General features: G+C 39.0%; 2 protein-coding genes across 3 annotated transcripts; one reads left to right on the top strand and one right to left on the bottom strand.

Annotated features, from left to right (window-relative positions):
• The first annotated feature begins 4,004 nt into the window (after positions 1-4,004).
• Positions 4,005-5,810, top strand: LOC103722491 (RNA-binding protein CP33, chloroplastic). Its single transcript, XM_008813067.4, has 4 exons — positions 4,005-4,604; positions 4,700-4,801; positions 4,870-5,172; positions 5,269-5,810. Exons 1-4 carry the CDS (start codon positions 4,194-4,196, stop codon positions 5,431-5,433), a joined length of 981 nt encoding a protein of 326 aa, XP_008811289.2. The 5' UTR covers positions 4,005-4,193; the 3' UTR covers positions 5,434-5,810.
• Positions 5,811-6,175: 365 nt separating this feature from the next.
• Positions 6,176-17,885, bottom strand: LOC103722489 (putative deoxyribonuclease TATDN1). Of its 2 annotated transcripts, XM_008813065.3 has the most exons (12): positions 17,738-17,885; positions 17,605-17,625; positions 17,411-17,511; positions 17,262-17,319; positions 17,110-17,153; positions 16,929-17,009; positions 16,221-16,291; positions 15,403-15,513; positions 12,837-12,919; positions 12,184-12,400; positions 7,185-7,268; positions 6,176-6,500 (listed from the first exon to the last, which is right to left on the bottom strand). In XM_008813065.3, exons 1-12 carry the CDS (start codon positions 17,760-17,762, stop codon positions 6,431-6,433), a joined length of 966 nt encoding a protein of 321 aa, XP_008811287.1. In that variant the 5' UTR covers positions 17,763-17,885; the 3' UTR covers positions 6,176-6,430. The 2 variants fall into 2 exon arrangements, with proteins under 2 accessions (XP_008811287.1, XP_038987913.1); XM_039131985.1 differs by lacking the exon at positions 17,605-17,625.
• Positions 17,886-19,075: the final 1,190 nt, after the last annotated feature.

The following is a 19,075-nucleotide window of genomic DNA, read 5'->3' as shown; positions in this document are numbered from 1 at the left end:
TATGGATGTTAGTCATGTAGGGTCTGTCTCTACTCCTACTCTTTCTTTACCTGATACATATCTTGTTCCAAAATTGTCTTTCAATTTGTTATCTGTTGGTCAACTTGTGGAACATGGTCTTAAAGTATCCTTTACTGATAAAGGTTGTGATGTGCAGGATCAGAAGACGGGCCAGCTCGTTGGGACCGGGCGTAAAATTGGCCGCTTGTTTGAGCTCACATCATTACATGTACCTAGTTCTAGTCCTATCCCATCAGTCGCTGCTGTATCTTCGAGTCTCTGGCATTCTCGATTAGGGCATGCCTCTCTATCTCGCGTTCAGTCTTTAGTTTCGAGTGGTCATTTAGGAAAAGTTCATTTTCAACCTTTTGATTGTGTCTCTTGTCAATTAGGAAAACAAAATGCTTTATCCTTTACTAAAAGTGTTTCTTTCTCCACTGCACCTTTTGACTTGGTACACTCTGATATTTGGGGACCTGCTCCTGTTCCAACTAAGGGAGGATCAAGATATTTTGTGATATTTATCGATGACTACTCACGATATACATGGATATATCTTTTACGTGATCGCTCTGAGTTGCTTGACATTTTTCGTGACTTTCAACAGATGGTCAAAACCCAGTTTGGTCGACCTATAAAAGTCTTTCGTAGTGACAACGCTATGGAGTATACCTCTACCTCATTTATGGAAGCACTTAAACAAGATGGAACCGTATCCCATCGGTCTTGCCCTTATACTTCTCAGCAAAATGGTCGTGCCGAACGAAAACATCGACATATCTTGGACACTGTCAGGTCTCTCCTTCTTTCTGCCGCATTACCTGAGTCCTTTTGGGGAGAGGCTGCTCTTACAGCAGTCTATACCATCAATCGGGTACCTTCTTCCACTATCTCAAATAAATCACCATATGAAGTTCTTAATGAAAAAGTCCCTGATTACTCTTTTCTAAAAGTTTTCGGTTGTGCTTGCTTTGTTCTCCTTCCTTCACATGAACATACCAAACTTGGACCACGCTCACGTCTTTGTTGTTTCCTTGGATATGGTATCGAACATAAAGGCTATCGATGTTATGACCCCATAGCCAAGCGACTTCGTATATCCCGACATGTTCAATTTTGGGAACACAAGATGTTTACTAGCATATCTCCACTCTTCACGGGTCCTCCTCAGTATTCCTCCATCTTCAATAGATCCACTGTTGATCTCTTTCCAGATTCCCCTTCTGATGCAGGTAATGAGAGCTCATCAGGTAATCTTTCTACGTCCGATTCCACAGAGTCTGGATCGTCCACTGATCTGATCATCACAACCGGAACTTCCGAGCCTCTTCCAACTCTTCGCCGCTCTAATAGGGTAAGATCCACCCCGTCTCATCTTAATGATTATCACTGTTTTTATGCCCTTGCTACCTTCTATGAGCCTCGCAATTATCGCGAGGCCAGTTCTAATCCCCTTTGGCAGAAGGCCATGTCTAATGAACTCCAAGCTCTTCATGATACGCATACATGGGATCTGACTGACTTGCCTCCTGGAAAGACTGCAGTAGGATGTAAGTGGGTATATAAGATCAAGACTCACGCTGATGGTTCAGTGGAACGTTACAAAGCCCGTCTTGTGGCTCGAGGATTCACCCAGGAGTATGGTATTGACTATGAGGAAACTTTTGCTCCAGTTGCACGTCTTACCACTTTTCGTTTCTTACTTGCAGTTGCAGCTGTTAAGCAATGGAAGATGCATCAGATGGACGTTAAGAACGCTTTCCTCAATGGTGACTTAGTTGAGGAAGTGTATCTACAACCTCCCCCAGGTCTTATTCATCCACAGGGAAAAGTTTGTCGTCTTCGAAAGGCGCTCTATGGCCTCAAGCAGTCTCCTCGAGCTTGGTTTTCCAAGTTCAGCTCAGTCCTCACTCAACAGGGCTTCACTCCTAGTGCATATGACTCTGCCCTATTTATTCGCCGATCCGAGGCTGGTATTGTTCTTCTCTTGCTATATGTGGATGATATGGTTATCACTGGAGATGACGTGTTAGGAATTCATACACTTCAGCAATTTCTTGGACAGCAATTTGAAATGAAGGATTTAGGATCCCTCAGCTACTTTCTTGGTCTCGAGGTGACATCCAACTCCGATGGCTACTATCTTTCACAGGCTAAGTATGCTTCCGAGTTGATATCTCGTGCTGAGTTGACAGATAGCAAGATCGTGGATAGTCCTCTGGAAATGAATGTTAAGCTTCTTCCCACCGATGGTGAACCATTGACAGATGCAACTCTGTATCGGCAATTGGTTGGCAGTCTCATCTACCTGACCGTGACACGCCCTGATATTTCCTATGCAGTCACCCTGGTTAGTCAGTTTATGCATGCCCCACGCTCTACACACTATGCAGCAGTGTTACGTATCCTTCGGTACGTTAAGGGTACATTGTTTCATGGCCTTTATTTTTCAGCCCACTCCACTCTAGATATACAGGCCTACTCTGATGCTGATTGGGCCGGAGATCCTACAGATCGTCGCTCTACCACAGGTTATTGTTTCTTACTTGGGTCATCTCTTATCTCTTGGAAAAGCAAGAAGCAAACAGTTGTCTCTCGCTCCAGTACAGAGGCTGAGTATCGTGCACTGGCAGATACTACCTTTGAGTTCTTATGGCTTCGATGGTTACTACATGATATGGGTGTTTCCTTGACTAGCCATTCTCCTCTTCATTATGATAATATGAGTGCCATGCAGATTGCTCGTAACGATGTATTTCATGAGCGAACAAAACATATTGAAATAGATTGTCACTTCATTCGGCATCATATCAAGCAAGATACTATTCAGTTGATATATGTTGCTTCTGCGGATCAGCTTGCTGATATCTTTACGAAGGCACATCCACCGGGGCGTCATCGTGATTTGGTTCGCAAACTCAAGTTGGCATCTTCGCTCCCATCTTGAGTTTGAGGGAGGATGTTAGCTTAGCTATAGCTGTAAACTAGCCGTTGGAGCCTATACTGTAGTTATAGCTGTAGATGACCTATACTGTAGCTGTAGCTGTATATGAGTTGTACACGATAACCATCTTCCCATATAAAAGGAGGGCTATAGCTGTTCTTCAAGAAATAAGAAAAGAAGTTTACTTTCCTCCTTTCTCCACATCTCTTCTCCTTCTAACATGGATGAAGACAAACTATTAATAGTTTTGGACGAAGAGCTGTTAACAGATAGTTTTGGTATTTTTCTAATTATTGTTCCACCAAACTTTAAGATGAAGACAAGTTCACAGATGAGCCACTCTGCTCGGTTGAGTTGAAGGAGCGTAGCACCCTCTAATACTTAAAAACAGCCAGAGGGTCGCCAGAATATAAGGGTCGCCGGAACATATCTAACTTGCCACCCTCTAATACTTAAATCAAGTAAGGAGAGATAGAAAAGAAATAGAAGTATCAGAATATCGTATTTAGATTTTTCATCATATTTAGGGTCTCCATGCTTGATATTTATAAAGAAAAGAAAATGAATCTATACAATTAGAGTTGCACAATTCGCGGATGAGTAGTTAAGCTCTTTCCACATCTGCTGATCGGAGCTGTTAAGGTATTTCTTTTCAAGTGCGTCATGATCGGCCGCTTTCTTTATCTATTAATCGATTACTATATTTCTTTTTGGGCATGTTGAGGTCGCATCGAGATGTAATCAATCATACTGATTGTTCAGAAATTTGAATGGCCGTTGATTTTGATGAATATGTATTGTCGTCTGATTGACAAGCTAAGTTGTTAGAAGAGATTTTAAAAATGGTGAATCTAAGTCGTATCAACTATCAAGAATGGGATGGGGGATGGATAGGAGGCGTCAAAGTTCATGTGAGGTGAACTTTTGGGTGAGGGGATTAACTGCAAAATTGCAACTCGACCGGTCCCCTCCCTTCTCTCAAAGCCTCAACGACTCGATTTTCGGATGATCTGGACGGTAGGTGCATCAGCATCTTCTCTACAGACTAGCAGCTGCAACTGGAATTTCTGGCCGCCCAGAGCTGAGCTACCTTTGGTTTGGTCGGTAAGGTTACCTCTCACAAGTTCACCGTAGTGAGCCAGCGAGAGTTACCTAGGTGGAGTAGCTCCTCCTCAGGATAAGATACCGTATCCAGGCGAGCCGCAGGACGGTATAACGAAGTCGGCAACCAGTTTGCCTTCCTCCGACGATGGCCGCCGCCGCTACTTTCCGCTCTCTACTCCACGGCATCCCGTCCTTTCCCTGCCGCTCTCCCGCCGTCGCCACTATCCTTCCCGAAACCAAACTTATCCCGGTAAAACCACCCCTCAGAGCCATCCTCCGCCTCCCTCTCCTCTCCCAGCACCGCCTCCTCCGCGGCGCCGCCGCCGCCTCCGCCGCTGCCGCGTACACCGACACTGACGGCTACGAACCGGACGCCGGTGATGAAGTGGAAGAAGGCGAAGACGAGGAGCAGCAGCAGCAGCAGCAGCCGCTCGCGACCAAGTCAGTGCGACCCCGGGACGCGGCGCGGCTGTACGTCGGCAACCTCCCATTCTCCATGACCCCCACCCAGCTCGCCGAGGTCTTCGGCCAGGCTGGCACCGTCGAGACCGTCGAGGTCTAATCCCCATCCCTCCTCTCCCGCGATCCCTTATGATTCTTCTTGATCTAATTTTAGAGGAGGAGATCAAAGAGAATCTGTAACCATACCAGGTAATCTATGATCGCGTCACCGACCGGAGCCGGGGCTTCGCCTTCGTCACCATGGGCAGCGTCGAGGAAGCCAATGAAGCCATCCGGATGTTCGATGGATCTGTGAGTCTTCTCTCAGCATTTCTTTCATTCCTATCACGTGTTTGTGAAATTGATTTCTTGGATGGCAGCAAGTGGGGGGCAGGATAGTGAAGGTAAACTTCCCGGAGGTGCCGAGAGGAGGAGAGAGGGAGGTGATGGGGCCGAGGATGAGGACCCGGGGGTACATTGATAGCCCTCACAAGATCTATGCTGGCAATCTTGGATGGACCGTCACCTCCGAGGATCTGAGAAATGCGTTTGCTGCGCAGCCTGGCATACTTGGTGCCAAGGTCATCTTCGAGCGCGATACCGGCAGGTCCAGGGGATTCGGCTTCGTCTCCTTCGCATCTGCCAAGGAGGCCCAGGCTGCCATGGAAACCATGAATGGAGTGGTACAAGTCTCATCCTTTTCTATCTGGGATAATTCGCACTCTGTAATTGGGTGTCATCATCTAATAAAAGAATTTGAATGTGTTCTGGTTATGTAGGAGGTCGAAGGGCGGCCTCTGCGATTGAGTCCGGCAGCGAGGACTCCGGCCGCCAGTCCTTCACAGGACTCTGGAGTAGAGGTTGACTCTCAAGAAGCCTCATCAGCTTCATTGGAGGTGTCTGGGAAAGAAGAAAGCTCAGTGCAGTCTAGTGTTAGCTACTGAAGAACGGTTGGATGAGTAGGGATCTATGATGCTTCAATGCAGTTCTACAAGATCATGGGGTGATTTGGAGGGTATGGTGGTGTGTTGTGGGTGAAAAATTTACAGAACATCATGAACTTCTGATCAAAAATGGAAAGGTCTGCAATAACTTAAACAATGTTTCTGGTCATTATGTCTTGAAGATAATTTCGTATTCAAAGGCCTTGGGATGTTGGAAATTGACTAGGAAAATGTCTTTTACTTTCTAAACTTAGTTAATTCTGTTGCAGTATGGGATTGCCAGTTTTGGTTTGGGTTAGTTGGACTTGAAGAGTCTGTAATTTAATTTCTGTGGAAGCTTGCTGCTGATCAATAAAAATATTGCCCTTTTTCCTGCATGCATGTGGGACTGGATTGATTAGGACCAGCCATATTGCTTAACATGAATATGGACACTCACTTTGATTCATAAGATTCAGTTTCATTGTGTATTACTTGTGACATCAACTGCAAACTCCTAGAAAAGCTTCCAGTTGCAATACAACCTAAAAAATGCATCAAATTCATTTAATCAATGGTATCAGTGAATTTTTTCCTTGTACTTTTGAACCACAAGTATATATCTAAAAATGTTGCTCTGGTTACCCTACATGACTGTTCAACAGTGCAGACAATGTATTCTTTCTAATAATTAGGATTTATGGTAGTCCATGAACCTGGCAATTTGGATATAGTAGCAGCACTTATCAATAAATTTCCTCACAAACATCAAAAAATTTCACAGCTTATTTCATTGCTGCAATGCAGCTGCAAACTACTGAGATAGAAAGTCATATATACGTACAGTCTCAACATGTTTGGAAGTATAATAATAAAAAAAATAAAAAAGTATATCGCAGAACATGAAAAAAAAACCATGGAGAACTTCAATTTTGGCACTAGTCATTTGTGATATGACTTGTTTAGTGATCACCATGATGGATACACGTCCCTCTTCTGCCAAATTCATACAAGTTCTTCACTGGATGTTAAGACCACTTTCTAGAAGAGCATCTGCAGCTGTATCTAAGTCTTGGGGAAAGAAGACCCTGCAAAAATGAATGTTTGATTAAAGTCAAAGAATGCAGAATAAGTAGTTGAACTTAAACAATTAAAAAAAAAAATTGTAAATAGATATGAGCACCAAGAAAACATCAAGTTATTTGAATATCAAATAAGCAGTCATTCCTCCTGCAAAACAACCAATCTTAATATATATGGCAGTTTTTTAGGCATTCCATGCCCGTCGATAATTTGGATGCTTCCCAAAGTGGAGAGGATGAAAAATATCAGTGAGAAAAATCTACTATTTTCAACAGTCAAGCACCCCCACTTCTGCGACATACACATAAGAAAAAGGAAGAAAAAACAGTAACTTGCTCAAAGCATTGAGCTTACAGTAGTTGGACAATAAAAGGATTGCTGTTCATATTATGATCAGAATATGCAATAGATGTGGCAGATAAAATTGGATGTTCTGATGGAATTGGCTCAGACCTCTACAAGAACATAGGATGACCTAGCATGATCTGAATGGAGAAAAGTAAGGGCAAAACAACAAAAGGATTTTTTTTTTTTAAAAAAAAAAAGGGAATAGGTTGAAGCAGACAAAATGCTATCAGATAGGAAAATTTTATGTGAAAGCATTTTTCTAGCCTATTATCTCTGCTCACTAAGATGCATACATCAGATAAAGGTAGATTCTAACCTTCTCTTGAACATACTGAAATTACCTGCAAGTATTATGGTATAATGTTTTGCTCAAGTGTTCTGCATCACCAATACCTTTACAACCAGCAACCACCTCAAGGACTTGCCTGGAAAAGAAGGCATCAACATTTTTGCAATCAAATATATAAAGAAGTAACAATGAGACTTCCCCTAAATAAAAAAAAATCTAAGTCTACCTTATGGTTTCCATATATGACAGTGAGTGCCTGTGAAAGTGCAGACTGTATACAATGATATTAACTGACCAGAGTTTCCTAAGTTGACAAATGAAACATGGACATAAAAGGGCTGTGCAACCAGATTTTGTAAAGTAAAATGAAATGCATTAAACAAGATTCGGGAGATAACATTTTTTTAACTAATTCTCATATTAATCTGGACTATATTCGTATATGGACTATTTGATAAGCACTTCGATAGAAATAATGATCGACTCGCTCAAACCTAGTTCTTGTACAAATCGTCTCTCTCAGTCAGCTCATTATCATAGTTTTCCTTTCATTTATTGGCCTCGCATTTGGACCATTACAAAGCAAAGAACATACAACAACTGTATGGTTTTGACAAATAAAATTGAATTCAAACTGGCTCAACAAAGACTTTTACAGATCAAAGGATTTTTTCTCTTTGTTTTGTAGAGATGGTAATCATCTAAATTGTTTTTGGGATCTCTTGTATATACTTAATCAATGTTTTCATTAGATTCTTTATGCAGGTCCTCCTTAAAATTACATGAAGTCGAACAATAGCTAAAGATTGGAAAAGATGGGAGCATACATCACAAACAGGAACATAGACAGTATAATGTCAACCATTATGATCTTGCAAAGCTAAGTTTTTCCAAATGACCAACTCATGGAGATGCTAGTAAGTTTCCACATAAATGAGATAAGGCTGGCATTCCTGTAACCTGAACCATCAGTTTGAGAAAGAGATAATCCACACCATGGAATCCTTTTCTAAGATACGTGGTGGGGAAGGATTTCTTCCTTATGCTCAAAACCTTCCCATCAGCACATCGCGCTATTTCCTGGGTAGAGTCCTCCAATTTATCCTTGCAAAAGAAAAATGAAAAAAGAAGTCTTTTTCCTTTCTTGAGCTGTTAGACTGTACTTCAACTTTTCCGTTTTCAAATTTTTGGTTTTCTCAGATGGATTTGTTTTCCCATCGATTACCTCAGACTCATCAACTGTTATGCCATACATCTCCCATGCTGCACCCAGCATCCATTAGATTTCCTGCCTTTCACATTCCATGCATTAATAAAAGTCCCCAAAACATATGTACTACAGGCACCAAAATCCATCATTGCATGGAAATATTTGACTCTGTAACATACCCAAAGACCATGCCTCGCACCCTCCCAAGCTAGCCACAAACCAGGTGATTCCTACAACAGAGGAAATGGGGAAATGCCAGGTGATACTTCATTCATGCTTTAAAAGAAAAAAAGGGGAATAAAGGGGGAAAAAGGAAAGGAAAGGAAAACGTGGTCAACAAAACCCATATTTCTATAATACATCCTCTCTTTCATCATGGGACGAGAACATCCAATGCTCATTGGAAGATCCAATGCAGCACTAGCCAAACATCACGAATTGAGATGTGTGAATGTGAATGCATAATACATCAACATTCATGCCCATGTAATGTTATTGTGACCATGTATCTCATAAACTTTTGGTGTGACATATGTTGCTAGAACTGCATTGGACCAAATGTCCAATTGCCCACAAATCACTCGTAAAGATTTGGAAGACAAGCAATGTATCAACAGCAACAATCATTCAGAGCATGTGGCGATGCATCTTACACATCTTGGTGCATGATATGAGAATGCACTGCACCGGTCCAGCAGCAGAGTATCAGACCTAGCCAGGTCCTTCACCTCTTCTTTGACATGACATTAATGTAGCACTAATCCTTGCAACCCTCATTTCATCTCTCTATACATGAGATGCAGTCATACAAAGGAGTATTTTATGATGAAAGATTGAGATTTTAAGGATTTGCATGACCTATTTAAAACTACTTGTAGTTATCAAAAGGATAAGTATCTAACCAGCAAGCACGATCGCACCAAATGCAATGCACAAATCAAGTGGATAAAATATCTGATGGATGGTTATCATACCATAAACTAATAAAAATGTTTTGGAATATATTTTCTTTATCATGTTACTAGTTCAAGACAAAGGAGAATCTAATGGATGCCTGTGATTCCATAATCAACAATTTTTTGGGGGTTTCATCTTTTTTCTTAATTATGGTGAACAGTTATTATCTTTTTTATTATTTGAATTATTGCAGGATACTTGTTGACGGATGGACATGACCCTATCAAATTAACAATTCTATGCATATGCATGTAAAAACAGGTAACTGAAAGGATTCCAGATTTTAGCAGTGGCATCTAGCCATTATATATTTTTCTGCGTAAAACATGAGTAGAAGATCAAAATACGAAATCTAAGGTTACTATTCATCATGTCATGCCATCTAACACTTTGGTGTCTCTTTCTTTTAAGCATCTTAGTACCTTCATTCAATTTTTAATATATACAATTTATATTACAAATACATATGGCTCATGTAGTCAGCATATGGGGTTTGGGAAGGTGATGACGAGGTGCGGTTGAAGGTAAGGGAAGGTTTGGTTGGGAGGAGAAGAGCAGAAAGGTGATGCTGGGAAAAATGCAGTGGAGCAAGTTTTATCGATTAGCTTGGGTTTAATTGTTGAAGTAGCATTGAAACTAATCTAATTGTTTTAATTCTTGATGTTATGGAGGGCTAAATTATGCCTAAAATTTGAAACAAAAATATGAGAAGCTATACTTTGAAAACTAAAATTATATTTTAAAATTAATTAATAATATTATAATTAAAAATCTTAAGAACCATTATTGCAGGTATGTAGGGATTAATGTTCCAAGCCAGCAAGTCATCAAAAAATATTCAATTTTATATCATATCATTCGAAAAAAATAATATCAACAAAATGAAATAATGAGACCTTGAATTTTAAAATAAAAAAAAAAAGTTACCGCAAATAACTTTTATGTTTTTGTTAACTTTCGATACACTACGCAACCTTTCTTACGATAGCATGTATAATCGCATGGAAAAAGGTATAGTGTTCAAGTACTATGTAAGCATGTAACCATCTGTGTACAAGTTACATGCTTGCATGCATGCATCCATGTATGTATTGTATGTACAAGTAACATAGGACTTAATTTTGCAAAAAACAATGGACCCTAATTTTCTCCTCAACCCAATGTAGATCGTATGAGAAACCCAAATTGGATTGCCACGACTTTCTTGAATGACCATATGTACATCAGATTCCAGAAATTAGATGATCTCCATTTATTTTAAGTTGAGAATATTCACATTCTATGTCACAATAGAATATTAGCATGTGGTAGTCAGCAAATCAAGTTCCCACACAAATAGATACCAATAATATGATGTTCATATCATCAAATCAATAATCATGGTCATGATTTTAATCATGAAGCAACCCACTGAACTTCATCTTGGCTAATCATTTGGTTGCACCAACAAAAGAACTTCACATTGAGGAAGTCAAAAAATTGTACAAAGAAAAAAGATCTAGCTTTCGAACTTTTCATTGCAAACATCATGCATAAACATCAAATGGCATCAATACAAAGATGATAATAACAAAAAGGAAAGATGAAAACTTTAGGGTGTCTTAGAGTCTATATTACACTGATTTTCTTGCAATTCTTAAAGCATTAATAACAATCATGAATAGTTAGCCTTCCAATCTAATTTACGGTATACAGTTTGTGGACAAGGCGAAGTCATATATTAGACATATTTAGGTGACATAAATTGCTTTACAAGACAAAGAAGGAAGATAAACAAATTATTTTTAGTCAGTTGGACAAGATCAGAACACAAAGAAGAATTGAAATTCTAACCGAAATGAAGTTATTTGACTTTTCTTCTTTTCTTTCCATTTTCTATGTAATCTGAAAAAATTAAGATGACCTAATCTCATCTGAAGGATTGGAAGATCATTCAGATCCTCTTTTCAAATAGGAGGATTAACAAAATCAGAATTTTAACATACTCCTTAATTTTATATCAATTGACAATTGAAACAACTTAATAACTGATGTTATCAAATTCACTTAATTATGACACAAAAAATCTTTACAAGTAATTTTGTGTAACCAAGTTGTCAAGCGAGAACCAATGAGCTGGCATAGTATGTGCTGCTTCCACATTACATAGAAGGCAGTAAAAGGACCACTAAGCATTTTCTCTATTCATCTGTATATTTTCTAGGACAATCTTGTCCATAACTCAGCACTTAGGTTAAATACATTGCCTTTTAATTAACATCAAGTATTTGCTTCAAAATTTAGACAGTTATTCTGAAGCAGCATATCAGGCAAGCCAAGCAACAAAAACCAGAAATATCAGTTCATGGCTATAAGTCGATCCATTTAGCATTGTTGCTAAGGGCTAAAGCCACTGAAGGCATTATACAACTTGTGAACCAGTTACTAGAATCATGTGTATCTCCCTGAAGAAAGATGGAGATACTAATATATAGCAACTAAGAAAGGTTTTAGATGTAACAGTTAGATGCCAAAGAGATTACATAACTAAATTATATAAGATGCTTCCTTTAATGCTATTTGTTCTTCAGCTAGCATATATAATTCTCCTTTATCATTACAAGTGTTGGCTAAAGAACAAGTAATGATAAAATGGCATTAACTCAACGAAATCCCTTTATTTGGGAAAAACGAGTTCAAGTCAATGAATCAAAGTTACAAATATACATAGATAAATTCTTAACATATAACTGCAATGCATTCATTAGTTGATAATGTCACATAGTGACAGTTTGAGTAACTAGTTACACACCAGACTTCTGACTACTGGAAATAGATGAATAGATGAGACACAGTCAGAATATTAAAAGCTCATAAAGCAAATATTGAGATAAGTTTTACTTACCTAACTATACAAGGCTCATTGCGATCTTTAACAGTTGAGTCAGGCTCATACTTCTCTTTTTTCTTAGAAGGCCAGACTGATTTCACAAATTTTATGCCGGCATGAGTATTCTTGATTCCACAGTATGGTGAGTCTGTCTCTATCATCATCCTCTCAATTGGAATGCCTCTCAGAACATCAAGATTCTCAGTTGTCTTCAAAGAGCACCCATTAACACCTATTCAGTCATAGATGTAGGAACTTTTAAAACTTTTCTGATTTGGACTGCTTTCTGTTGGTTACAGAACCTTTCTGATTTGGACTGCTTATACTGGCATTCTTCCAAATTCATATAAATTGACCAAGACAAAGACCACATGCAGTTCACAACTTCACATGGAGTATAATAAGTAAAACAAGTGAAATGGACAATTTCTCAATCACAATTCAGAGAATGACATGAGCATATTAGAAACTCAAGAATGGTGTCACAACTGAAGGAAACTGTTCCAATTGAAGGAGAGAGAAAATGCAACACAGTCAAATTGCCATTTTGTAAAACAATGCCTTCCAAGATGATCTCCACTGGACAAATTCCATAACTACTTAACAATGTGATAAAATTGACAGTTGTTCTAATATGCAAGGCACGGATAAAGAGCTTAACTGATCACCTATAAAAAGATTATCAAATGATAGAAGTTTGTCACGATCTTCTGCACTACCAGTAAATGAATGAGCAACCCCAGCACTGAACCTGTTGAATAAACAAAAAGTGATTTTTCAAAGCGTTACCTAGTGTTATAGCTTGTGCATACAAATGTAAATGCACAGAAAGAGACATCTGCACACATACACCTATCTTAGCTTATAAAAACTAATTAATCTATGAGCATGAAAGGCCTACAACTCCCATTAGTTATAGGAAAAGGCAGTAAAGACCAAGGTCTGCCAAACCAGTACCAGGACCCATACCAGTTGGCGGCCGGTTCAGTATCGTACCAGTTCGGGACCCTACCAACGCACGCTACGCAGAGATGTGCTGGTTCCGAACCGGCACGCCATGTTTTTTCAATATTTTTTAGGTTTGATATATTGGTAATCATTTTTTTCAACTTTATCAATGATTTTAAGTATAATTTGATATTTTTTATTTTTTTATGTTTATGTGATCCCGATACAACCTAAATGATACCTCTTGATGTTTTAGAGTGATGCAAAATATAAAATAATTAGTGAAATGTTGCATGCTACAAAAAGCAACATAAAATATTATAAATTCAATTAGTGAGATACAAAATATAAAATACAATCAATTACATATATTTAAAGTACAACATACATACCGATATCTAAAATCTCATCGAGTGGCGATGCCTCTCGTAGATATATCAATCATTAGCATAATCAGAAGGCACATTAGCTCATCCCTCTAAACAAGCGGCATTGTAGTCTTTTACACTCATTCCACAAAGAACGCACTCTGGGTTATAACCACTCTCAGATCTCTCGATAAATCTCTGGCTCTAAGAGGTGTCATCTAACTGATAATACAGCTATAAAGAAGTCTATCCGAATATGCCGGTAGCAAAATTCGACTCGTAAGATACTTCAAGTTGCGTAGGGTAATAAGCACCGGAAGACAATGCTTCAGACACACTATATCCATATCTATATCCGTATGGATCATAAGCTGCCTGTAGCTGCGGATAATATGATCCAATTGACGACTCGGAACCTGATATGTCAATAAATCCTACTCCACGTGCGAGGTCATCTGCAGCTGCATCATGTCCTCCTGAATGATCTCGAGCTCGTCTCCTATATGCAAGCATATCCTCACGGGCTCTACCAGATTGTGTACTGTAATCCATATCCTGTGTAGCATGCATAAACTGAAACTCATCAGTGAATTGAAGACCATTCTATGGTTGTATCCAATAAATGGTGGTCTCATAAGGTAGAAAAGAAGAGGCATGCCTTGTTTTAGGTTGGATCTTCCTTGAATCGTCGATATCAGCGCATTTTTTTGGCCCGAAAGAGGGAGGTTTGAAGAAATGGTGAAGGAAGGCCCGAGAAGGCTTTGCGAATCAGGCAGTTCACACCAGTTCCACTACGAACCGGCTGGCTCCGAACGGTTCGCGGCGGGTTCAGACCGGTTCCGAGCAGTTTGAGAACGATTCTAACTTCCACAGTCGAACCCGATTCTGACTCCCACAGCTGAATCGACCTGGTCCCACACTGAATCGGCTCAGTACAGCCCAAACTGAGCAGTTCAGCCGGGTTCGGCACACCTTGGTAAAGACCTATGTTACTTCAACTAAAACTAATGAATTTTCAATCAGCTTGATGAAATTTCATCTTCCACAAAAAATATTAATAGTGGTTATTTACAAGATCAAGAGTAAGAACAGATTAATGAAGGTAAACAGAAAAACAATCTGTATGAAAAGAGTTTATTTTTGTTGTTTGCCTTTTGAATATGCAGCTGCAAAGGCAATCTGATTTAGTGTCCTGTAACTGTTACTGCTACTTTTGATGCCGGTTTATATACCAAGGTCATCTTGATCTTGGTAAGGTCTCTATAAGTTTGAGAAAGCAGATTTTCCTATATTTGCTTTGTAATCTTTAGATACTCCTCTGGGGATAGTATGATCCACGTTTCTTTCTATAGAGGTTATACTGCTTCCCTAGGACCTGCTGCCTGGTTGTATCACTCAGTACAAGGCAAAGGGGGTTTAAATGGTATTACCCACCGTCCCTAATTTCTTTAAAAACGAAGGATTTAAAAAATAGCCTGCTAATTATGCCATTCGATAAGATGGGAGTTTTCTCACCAAATGTAGCCTTCAAGTTCTCGATCAATGAGTTTCCAAATGATGGAAAACCAGATCACATTAATGTTATAAGTAAGGCTCTTCTATGACTTGGCACCATCACCTATCTGGATTTGAATTAATATGATGTTCCTAAACTATGCAGAACTGGAAAAAGTTGTGATGTTACAAAACCTAAAATGATTTGGTAAAGCTTGTTCTAGACCTGGCTTAGTCATTATTTTACAGGTCAAGCTTGTCAACAAATCATGCTCATGTTTACAGGAGAAGCTTGCCCATGACTTTACCTAGTCACTCTATTTGGATTTCAAAATCCATATGATGTTCATAAAATTAACAGAACTGGAAGAAGTTGGAGTGTTACAAAACCAAAACCATTTGGTTTTGCAGTCTCCATGATTACCTGTGCTTATTTTGAGCTAAAATGTTACAAAAGTCTTCAGCAGCAGCACGCATGTGCAGAAACATGGGTAGTTTCACAGCCTCTGCCAATTCGAATTGCTTTTCAAAGTACCTAAATGAAAAGCATTGCAAATATTAATAATACTAGCATAGAGTCAACGTTAGCATGCATAACATGGATGCGTGTATCATGGATAGGCCTATGACCATGAGTGAGTATGCATGAGAATGTGCTGCATGCGCGTGTGCATCCACATGGGAAGGCATGCTAGACATCATTTAATCTCAGAGTATCACGCTTTTGTGTATTAAAAGTTCAGCAGCACAGTCTAGCATAGTTGAAACCATGAGAAAGCTCTTGATCATGGTTAAAACCGCATTTACAAGCTATTATGCAAAGGAGGGCAGGTGAGTACATGTATATAATAACCAATTACTTCTGAAAGCTTCATATACTTGCTAGAACATTAACCTGGATTGCACCACCTGGACACTGCATTAAATACTTAATGACTAAATTTTAGCTGCCTCCAGCTTTGTCAAGTTCATTCCTTCGGGACATAGTTTATCCTGTTAGTCCATTGTAATTTAAAAGTGCTATCTAAGTATGTAGAGCATTTATATTCAACATTTTGCATAATTTTTTAGTGTACAGATGTGTTATATTGGATACCTGGCCCATTTATGACAATATGTCTCAATATATCTATAATAGAATTGTTCTATTGCCTATTGGCATATGCATGTATATGGTCATGCACAGAGAAAGAGCAAGAGGGAGAAAATTTTATAAAATTATAAAATGAGTTTTCAACATACTTCTTCTGTGTTTCAGAAGGGCAGAATTGAAGCCTGTCATAATCCAGTCCACATTCACCAACTGCCACCACCTACATCAAAGTTGAATTTTACAGGTTCAGACCAATACAGAGATACTTTATGCTCGGTGATGCATATACTAAAAAAAAGAAAGGAAAAGAAATTCTCCTAATTCATAATCCAGAAGTAGCAACGAAAGCAAATATGATCTTTCATTTAGAAATAGATGTGAAAGCTGGCTTCGTCTTATGTACTTATTCAAATGCCAACAGCTGCCCTTTTTTCAAATATGCAGCATCAAGCTTCATATCCTCCAATATGACATTTGCTTAACCTATGTAATCTACTTCCTTCAAGGTTATGTTTAACATACATATAAAAAACATGGTGCTCAAATTGTCACAGTCCATGTTATATTCTCTCAGTTTCATCTCGTCCATAACTCCACAGTAACTATGTCTGTCAACTTCCCTCAATGTTTCAGAAAATGCTTTTTCTATATAACATCAAAATGTTCTCGAAGGGAAGAACCCACATGGGACATTTCAAGATGCCAGTAGATAGGCTCAACGAGCATTTCCTTTTGCTAATTTTACAGAACAGTTTTCTTGAGAAGGAACAGAGTTTCCCCGGTCCTCAAAACAACAGCATATAGTTCTAATACATGACTGAATGCCAATTACAAGAAACCGTGAAGGCAGAGCCTACCTTCCCTTTCTGAATTCCCTCTTTGGCCAACGACACAAGTGTCTGAAAGTGCTTCTCAGGATCACCACTCTCTTCAAACTCCTAAAAAAAAAAACAGTAAAAGGACTAAACATTCAATTTGGTATTGGCTAAAAATCACAGTCTATTACCATTTAGTGACCAGCTAAAGGAGACTAATCACCTTGCATCTAGTGGGATGCACACCAACTGTACAGAAGAGTCGTCCTGCACGAAATAGCAGAGAATCAAAAACAGTAAACTGATTTAGCTTATCTGGGGAATTAAATCGAACAAGTCATATGCTAGCATGCAGCTAAACCATAGCAAACAAACCATCGGTCTCTGCGATGGCGAGGGCCTCCTTTGATTCCTCAAGCGAACCCCCTGTGACCTTTTACATTTCAAAAAAAAAAAGAGAGAGAGATTAATAAGCTCGAGTACAAAAGAAGCAATATCCTTGAAAGGAGAGAGACGGAGTTCACGATGATGCGGTCGACGCCGGCACTCCACGCCCTGGCCAGCACAGCCGGGATGTCTGCCACGTGATATTGCCTGCCATTGTATATCCCCTTGAACATATTATCTGCAGCAAAATTTTGATCTCTAGTTTTGAGATTTTGTTAAGCTCTGGTGAATGGGAAAAGAAAACTAGACGAGAGAGTAATGGCTAATTCACCTGTGAGGTTGACGGCAATGTCTTCTCTCCAGCGATTTGAGAAGAGTGGGAATTAGCGAGATTAATAGACAGCAACGAGGAAAAGAAAGAGAGAGAGAGGAGAGGAGGAAGGGAGATGGAAGCAGTAACTTGCCTATCATTCTGACGGTGGAAGACATCGCCGCGGCGAATGGGGAAATAATTGGGTGTCTCGCGTTGATGAGAAGAGTAGGGGAAAGAGAGGAGAGGGAATAATTCGCAAGAGGCTTCTGAGTTCTGACTTTGATAAATCGAGCGAGGCAGTAAAGCTTCTTTTTTTTTTTTATGATACGAGAGAGCAGGGATATAATCGTAAAATCATAGTTAAGTAATGTTATGGCGGCATTTTATAACGCTGTTATTTCCGAGAATAATTTTAATATCACCCGCCTCTTTTTGAATATCTGGCAGTGGACTTCTCTCCATTCAGGCCTTCGTATTTCCAAGAGGGCCACAGCCTACAAGGATGAAAGAATGGCGATATATTCATTATAAAGGTTGTCTTCTTGAGGAGCTAATAGTGCTTCCTCCTTGGCAGCATAAAAATCTATTATCTAATACACACACACACACACACACACACACACACACATACATATACATACATTAAAAATGAAGGCTATGCTAAAGCAAAACTTCCATCCGTCACATATGTGCTATATTAATCACATTATTGATAAAGCTCTTTAGTTCGGATAATAAATAGGGCTTTTATTTAATCTGATCTTTATTAAAATATAACAATATAATATTATTAATAAAAAGCTTATTAACTTCTTAAACTATATTAAATAAAAAACTTTTCATTAGTATTCCTAAATTAATATAGAAATTAATGATATTATTAATAACTATATTTATTATGCTAGCATTAATGAAAAGCACTTATCAGTTATCATTAGTATTGTACATGCCCATATCAACGCAGGTTATTAGATTATATTAATATTTTATTAATTTTAATTGAATTTTTATAATTATGATCTCACTTAAAAGTGAAAGTACATCACTAATTACCTCAATATATTGCATTTAAATACTCTCTATATGTAATACTTTTTCATTTCTTATTATAAGCATGTCAAATTGTCACGACCCCCGCCCCGTTCCCGGCGGGCCGCCGCGACGGTCCTAGAGTGCGGGTAGGCATAAGGCCACCAGCCACCGCGTAGAACCCTACTACCTATCAATCATCAATAGATCTTGAAAAATTTGGCATGATACATGCACAAAATGATACTTTTCCTATAGTGACCTATCAGGATTATCTCAATACATACAACACACTACCTGTCAGAGCAGCAATCACATAATCCGTCACATAATGAACCTGGACAATATATATCAATACATTATCTCAGGCATATAACTCATCTGTATAAAAATCTGGTTCCCATTCCATCCATGGTCAAACCCATATCCACAACAGGATCTATGACTGTAACTATGCACT

The sequence above is a fragment of the Phoenix dactylifera genome, chromosome 11 (assembly GCF_009389715.1).
Source record: "Phoenix dactylifera cultivar Barhee BC4 chromosome 11, palm_55x_up_171113_PBpolish2nd_filt_p, whole genome shotgun sequence".
NCBI classification, from domain to species: domain Eukaryota; kingdom Viridiplantae; phylum Streptophyta; class Magnoliopsida; order Arecales; family Arecaceae; genus Phoenix; species Phoenix dactylifera.
This window is presented reverse-complemented; position numbering and strand designations above follow the sequence as displayed.

Excerpts from the sequence above, each read along its gene's own strand:
- LOC103722491 (XM_008813067.4), top strand. The coding sequence starts at position 4,194 with ATGGCCGCCGCCGCTACTTTCCGCTCTCTACTCCACGGCATCCCGTCC. Across the intron at positions 4,605-4,699 it reads GCACCGTCGAGACCGTCGAG|GTAATCTATGATCGCGTCAC; the intron begins GTCTAATCCCCA and ends TAACCATACCAG. Across the intron at positions 5,173-5,268 it reads TGGAAACCATGAATGGAGTG|GAGGTCGAAGGGCGGCCTCT; the intron begins GTACAAGTCTCA and ends CTGGTTATGTAG.
- LOC103722489 (XM_008813065.3), bottom strand. The coding sequence starts at position 17,762 with ATGTCTTCCACCGTCAGAATGATAG. Across the intron at positions 17,626-17,737 it reads TTCCACCGTCAGAATGATAG|ACATTGCCGTCAACCTCACA; the intron begins GCAAGTTACTGC and ends GCTGGAGAGAAG. Across the intron at positions 17,010-17,109 it reads TGCATCCCACTAGATGCAAG|GAGTTTGAAGAGAGTGGTGA; the intron begins GTGATTAGTCTC and ends TTTTTTTTTTAG.